The sequence below is a fragment of the Dromiciops gliroides genome, chromosome 2 (genome assembly GCF_019393635.1).
Source record: "Dromiciops gliroides isolate mDroGli1 chromosome 2, mDroGli1.pri, whole genome shotgun sequence".
Classification (NCBI taxonomy): Eukaryota; Metazoa; Chordata; class Mammalia; order Microbiotheria; family Microbiotheriidae; genus Dromiciops; species Dromiciops gliroides.
This window is the reverse complement of record NC_057862.1, coordinates 591748323-591755598: the sequence shown is the minus strand read 5'-3', so window position 1 is coordinate 591755598 and position 7276 is coordinate 591748323. Positions and strand designations below refer to the sequence as shown.

At 37.6% G+C, this 7276-nt stretch overlaps 1 protein-coding gene across 1 annotated transcript; it reads right to left on the bottom strand.

Annotated features, from left to right (window-relative positions):
- Positions 1-4641: 4641 nt before the first annotated feature.
- On the bottom strand, positions 4642-5253 carry LOC122744721 (40S ribosomal protein S8-like). The gene has a single exon (XM_043990358.1). The coding sequence runs from the start codon at positions 5251-5253 to the stop codon at positions 4642-4644; it is 612 nt and encodes a 203-aa protein (XP_043846293.1).
- Positions 5254-7276: the final 2023 nt, after the last annotated feature.

Genomic DNA, 7276 nt, shown 5'->3' with positions numbered 1-7276 from the left:
ACAGTTGCTAGCGCCTCCAGAAGAGCTAACACACACCTCCACCACAAGGGCCAAGACAGAAAAAGGCCGAGTCCTGGAAGATGCCTAGTGTTCTGGAAGCAGCCTAGCATTCCAGAAGCAGCCTAGCATTTTGGGAGCACCCTTCACCTCCCTTCAGGGAGCGTTTCTCTAATTTTTACCACAACTTCTTACACTTTCATTCTCTCCACATACTTTATAATACAGTGACACTGGTCTCTTCACATTATTCCCAGGAGATTCTTCATCTCCAAACTTCATGAATTTTCTCTGCGTTTCCTTCATTCCTAGAATACTATCCCTCCCCATCTCTGCCTCCCACCTGCAGAGGCAGCTAATTGCACAGTGAAGCTAGACCTGGAGTTAAAAAGACCCAAATTCATATCCAGCCTCACACACTCACTAGCTGTGTGTCCCTACACAAGTCACTTAACCTTTGTTTGCTTTAGTTTCTTCAACTGGAAAATGGAGACTATAATAGCACCTAGCTCATAATGTTGTTGTCAGGATAAAATGAGACAATATTTATTAAGAACGGCTTATCACAATTCCTGGTACATAGTAAACACTTTATACATATATACATATATATGTATACATACACACATATATGTGTCTGTACATATACATATACATATACATACATACATACATACATATATATATGCTTATTCCTTTCTCCTTCCTTCTCTCCCCCACCTTATACAAGAGGTCTTTCATAATCTCCCAATGACTTCCCACAGAGGCCATTGCCTTCCCTCTGAGATAACCTCTATTTACCTGGATACTTCCTCTATATAACTAATTGTATATATTCTCCCTCATTGGAATGTGAAATCCTTGAAGGCAAGGTCTGGTTTTTGCCTTTTTATGTATCCCTAGCACTTAATAATACCTTTTGACTTGAATTAATTTGCACAATGATTTTGTATATGTTATCTCACTTGATCTTCACAGTAACTATGAAATTGCTTGTGTGATTAGCTCCATTTTTTTTTTTTATATATTTGGCGGGGCAATGAGGGTTACATGCCTTGCCCAGGGTCACACAGCTAGTAAGTGTCAAGTGTCTGAGGTTGGCTTTGAACTCAGGTCTTCCTGAATCCAAGACCAATGCTCTATCTACTGTGCCACCTAGCTGCCCCCAGATTAGCTCCATTTTACAGATGAAGAAATAGGTTGGGAGAATCTTGTCCAACAATGATTTAAAAATTGACATTTTTGCATCATATTTCATTGGATAGTGTTCTGTTCCCTAAATCAAATGGTTCACAATCTTAAATCAGCAATATTTAAAAATATAAAAATTGTTCATCCAAAGACTGCTTAATGTTCTGAAAATATTGTTCCAGGTACATAAAATGAAACAATTAACATTGCATTAATCTTTTGTTGAGGTTAGTGCAACTTTGTTTCCTTTGGAAAATTCAGTTGATGACTGAGTTATCTAGCCTTATTTTCTTTGCCTTTGTATTCTCTGAATTATTTTGCACATTTCTTTACATCTGTATTCTGGAAGTTACCCAAATATTTTTCTTCCATCTTTCTCTCTCATTCAGAATTAGAAACAGTAAAATTATTTTATTTATCCTGGCCTTAACACCATGGGAAACAAAAAGACTGTTCTGGCTTTTTCAATGAGCTTTCAATCTAGTGATTATACAATACCAAATTTGGTGGAATAAAATGCTTAAAGAACAATACAACAGAGCATCAAATTAAGAGCTAACTTTTCAATCTAAGTCTACAAATACTAGAAGAAGGAGGGAAATTAGTGAGGGCTGAGAGCATAGAGTACAATCCTCAAACACATTTCCTAAAGAGAAATCTTTGTTAAGCTGAAACAAACACTTGACAACTAGAATGATGGAGAAGCTATGCAAAGCTCTTTCTAATGACTATTTCTGAAGAGAAGGAGCTATCTAGTATACATGTAGATGATGAGTCTAAGAACCAAACAGGATGTGTGAAGAATGGTTAGAACGTTGAAGAACTGTTTTTTCATTTATACTTCAAGTAGAGACACCAAATTGAAGTTTAAGCAGTGCTTAATTTGATCATAGTGTAAATGATGAAGTAGTTTATTCTTCTGCACTGGCATTTAAAATGTCTGAAATTCCAGTATGTTTGTAATATCTCAAGAGTTTCCCTCATAATGAACACTAATAAGCTGTAAATAGGGAAGAACAAATTAGCCAAGTAAACAATTGACTTTTTTTTGTTTGAACTATAAACATTAGATAATTTAGAAAGTAGTTATTCTTTCTTACTTGGGCATTAACCAATATTCTGTCTTTATCCTGTTTGTTAGAGTAGAGATAATATTTCTAAATTATTTCTTTGCTAAAGGGAGCTTTCTTTGAAAATATTTATGGCTTTCTCGAACATTTCATTTCCCAGGATAGTCATGGCCCAAATGTCAACCAGTGACTTTACAAACATTTAAAATAAATGGGGAAAGATCTTTCAGTCAGGAAAATATTCCTTTAGACATAAAGTTTAGGAAGCCTGCACCATCTATGTATTTCCAGTTAAGAGCATGAATTACCAATCATTTAGAAGCTTTATAAAGAAAGCTTTCATATAAAGTGAGGGGTTATTATGTTGTAACATCACACACTTTTTTTCCTTTTACCATTGTCAAAGACAGTTTATTCCTTACAGATTCCTGCCTTCATAAAGCAATGATAAGAAATTGATTATGAGGCCTCTCAAGAAGTGATTCTTTATCTGCCTAGTTTTGACCTTGGTGTCCTTAAGTACTTTGAGTCAATGATAGTCTCCCCTGAAGCAATCAATGATGATAGTTTTTCAGTTCCTTCTCCAAAATCATAATAAATGTAGTAGTATATGATGAACGAAATATTCAATTGGAGAGAAGGAGCTTACGGGTTGCATTACTAGGGTGGGAGCTCTGGCAAAATCAGATACTTGGTTTGGCCAAGGAAGTCTTGTTTTGAATGAAGGATGTTATGATTGTGGCACTATGGAGGAAGATAGTGGCCAGGTAAGTGAGCTGAGATATCCCATGCTAGTGGATGCTAGAGTAAGGGTGTTGGGATGCAGATATTCAAGGGACACAGATGAGGGGTGAAATGCAGACTCTGATTTTCACCAAAATTTTAATTCATTTCACATGACTCAGACTTCTATCACTTCTTTGAGTTTATAATAATAGAACTTGAACCTTTGTTGTAGGTAAGGGGAAAAAGAAATACTGCCCACCTTCAAGTAGGCCATGACCATCCACTTGCTACATAAGGTTAGATGCAAGTCAGTAGCAAACCTAATACACATATGCAATGGGTTTAAGTACTGGGCAGAAGCTGAGACTCTTAAGAAACCTTCAAGATGTGATTCCTCTCCTTTTCTGAGCCACAAATAACATAGGTAATAAGTTGAAATCACAGGTGTGTTTCTTAGGCACATATCACATAAATAACTCCATGTAATCCTCAAACTAGCCAGTGTATAATTGGAAATATGCATATACTATTTTCTTAATTCAGATCTTATAACAAATGAAAAAAAAAGGCAACCAAAAAGAAGATTGACTGTGCTTTGGGGGGAAGAAGGTATATTCTTCCTTTTGAGAATTTCACTTTACCTTATAACATTCCAATCCTGCCTCTCAAATTGCCATCTTTCTAATTAGTTATCTTAAATGATACCTCAATTTCAACATGACCCACTCTTAAATCTTTCCTCCTAAATTCTTTCAGGAGGTGATTGATAAATTATTTAAATTTCTATTTTACCCTCTAGTTTTAGAATATCAGGGTAGTTTTCCTTGATAATTTCTTTAAATATGTCCAGGCTCTTTTTGTTTTGGAAATGTCTTTTAGGTAGTGCAATAAATCTTAAATTATCTCTTCCGGCTCTATTTTCCAGGTGATTTGTTTTTCCATTGACATATTTCACATTATCTTCTATTTTTTTATTCTTTTGATTTTGTTTTATTATTTCTTATTTTTTCATAAAAGCATTAACTTCATTTGCTCAATTCTAATTTTTAAGTAATTATTTTCTTCACTTTGCTTTTGTACTTCCCTTTTCATTTGGCCAATTGTACTTTTTAAGGACTTTTTTTTTTCTTTAGTGAATTTTTATGCATTTTTTTCCATTTGGCCAATTCTGCTTATTGTCATTCTTCTCCTCATTCATTGGCCTTTTTGTACCTCTTTTACCATTTGGCATAGTCTGATTTTTAGTGTTATTTTCTTCTGCATTTTTTTGCATAGCTTCTTCCAATCTGTTAAGTCTTAATTTATTGTTTTCTTTCATCACTTTCAGTTGTCTTCACAATTTTTCTGCTACCTCTTTTACTCAGTTTTCAAAATTCTCTTTTGGGTTGTTCCATGGCCTGAGATCAATTTATGTATCTCTTGGAGACTTTGGATGTAGGAGCTTTGACTTTGTTATCTTCTTTTGAGCATGTGTTGTGATCTTCCTTTTCACCATAGTGACTTTCTATGGTGAAATTTTTTTTGTTTTCACTCATTTTTCTAGACTATTTCTTGACTTTTACCTCTTTTTTTTTTTTTTTTGGACAATCTGGTGGGTTTATTCCATAAGCAAGTGTCTGAATTAGGGCTATGTCCAGGTCAGGGTTTATTTGCCCTTTCAGGCCTTGATCTTTCTCAGGTAGAACTCCAGCTCTTTGTCCTCCAGCAGGTAGCCATCTGCTCGGCCACACTGGCCTGGCCTCGAGGTGATACAGGCAAGGAGCTTGCCCTGCTGAAACTGCTCCTCCAGGAGCGAGCTGATCTTGGCATTCTTCTTCTGCTCCTCATATTTTTTCTGGATCTTTTTTGACCGCTTCTTATTTAAAATTTCTTCCTCCTCAGGAGTCAGCTTTGCTACCTTCTTCCGTCCCAGGGGCAGGGCATAGTGGGACTCATACCACTGGCGGTATGGGGTGCTGTCGATGAGCACAATGCAGTTCTTCACCAGCGTCTTGGTTCGGACCAGCTCGTTGTTGGATGCATTGTAGACCACATCAATAATCCTTGTTTTGCGGGTGCAGCACTCAGAGCCCCAGAAGTTGCCCACGTCCAGCCTCAGCTCCCGGTACTTTTTGTTGCCTCCTCGGATGCACACGGTGTGGATGCGGTGGGGTCTGATCTTGGTGTTGTCAGGCGGGCGGCCCAGCTCATACTTGCGCTTCTTGTGGTAGGGCTTGCACTTGCCCCTGGTCTTGTGGCGTTTGTGCCAGTTGTCCCGGGAGATTCCCATGGTCCCCGCGAGCTGCAAAGAGAAAGCCCTTTTACCTCTTTTTTAAAGTAGGGCTCTACTTCCAGGGTGTAGGGTGCACTGTCACAAGCTTCAAGCTTTTGTGAAGCTGTTTTAAGAGATACTTCTAGGGACCTGTAAGTTTTCAGTTCTTCCAAGATGGTATGATCTAAGGAGAGGTGTTTACTTCTCTTCTGACTTGTGTTGTGGTTTATGAACAACCACAAGCACTCTTTTCTGCCCTCAAACTATTACCAGGGTTCCCACTTTCCTCGAGCGCGAGCTCTTATGTGCTAGTTCTCCTCCTTACCCCAGAACAGCCACCGAAAACTGAGTATGAGCACAAAGCAACAGAGTCCTGGTTCAGTGCTAGCAAAGAGACTCCTGTAATTTCCTTGTCAGCAGTTGTTTGACCCCCTTACTGTTTGTGGGCTGAGAGCTTTGTAAGCAGACACTGCCTCTGCTAATGCAGTGGCTGGTTCCAAAGACATGCTTATGATTTGCTTGTTTTGGGTCTATTTTGGTGAGGCCTACACTGGCCTGACTGTGCTTTACTCTCACCCAGGTATGACAGACTTTTCCTGCTAAACTTATTTACCTAGAAAATTATTTTGCCTCATCATTTTGTGGGTTCTGCTACACCAGGAATTATTTTATGGTATTATTTAAAGGATTTTGCAGGAGTTTGGGGAAGTGCTTAAGTGAGTTGCTGCTTTTTCTCTGACATCTTGACTGCATGCCAAAAGATTTGGTTGTTAAACAAAATAATGAATGAAACTCTTATTAAATATTATGCCAAGCACTAGGCATACAAATAAGGAACTTATATTCCAATTAGTAAAATAACATATAAGATAGGGTATCTAGGTGGCACAGTGGACAGAGTTCTGGGCATGAAGTCACGAAGACTCGTGTTCCTGAATTTAAATCTAGCCTTAGACAATTACTAGCTCTGTGACCTTTGACAAGACAGTGTTTGCCTCAGTTTCTTGTATGTAGAATGAGCTGAGGAAGGAAATCTCAAACCATTCCAGTATATTTTCTAAGAAAATTCCAAATGCAGTAAAAGACTTGGGCACAACTAAAATGACTGTGCAAGAATGAGAACAATAACAACACATATAGGATGCTCAGCTAGAAAATGAAAGGCAAATCCCACAGATTTTCCAGTTATATTGGGAGATTGTATAACACATTCACCAAGGTCTCTTCCAACTATCATATTCTATAATCCTAGGAGCAAATTAAAAATAATTGATATACCTTTATATATTAAAGTAGTGGTGCTTTTGGGGCAGCTAAGTGGCACAGTGGATAAAGCACCATCCCTGGATTCAAAAGGACCTGAGTTTAAATCCGGTCTCAGACACTTGACACTTACTAGCTGTGTGACCCTGGGCAAGTCACTTAACCCTCATTGCCCTGCAAAAAACAAACAAACAAACAAAAAATAAAAGTAGTGGTGCTTCTTTGGAGTGGGTGGGGGTGGGAGGAAGAAGAGATAGGCCATAGGTATCACAAATATTGTTTGCCATTTCTGTGTACCTATTTAACTTGTCACCTCTTTAATTGAATACTCTTGGTTGTAGACCAGGAAATTTAATGCAATGTGACTAATTTTCTGGGACAGAAGTCTGTAGAGGAGAATTAAACAAAACTAAAATAAAACGAAGAAACAGAGGAGATAAGATCCAGCTAAGTCATGAGGTTATTGGTTGCCTGTTTCTCTCCTTCTCCCCTAAACCCTGCCCATATTGAAACATTTCTGTCTACTAATTGTGAACAGAATGCTAAAACATGAAACAGTCAGTACCAGGAGAAGTTGACAGAAGGGAGGCCAAATGATTAATGAGATATGATGTACAGTTGATTGATTTCAGAGCACATTTGGTGTAGTTTTCACAAATGATTCATCTTAATTTTGTATATATTATAAATATATTTGACTGGACCAATAAAATGCCATCCTTGATGCTCATCACCACAGGAGGGTATTTTTTCCATAAGAAATATAATTTTGCCTATA

Coding starts and splice junctions, on each gene's coding strand:
- LOC122744721 (XM_043990358.1), bottom strand. CDS start 5,253: ATGGGAATCTCCCGGGACAACTGGCACAAACGCCACAAGACCAGGGGC.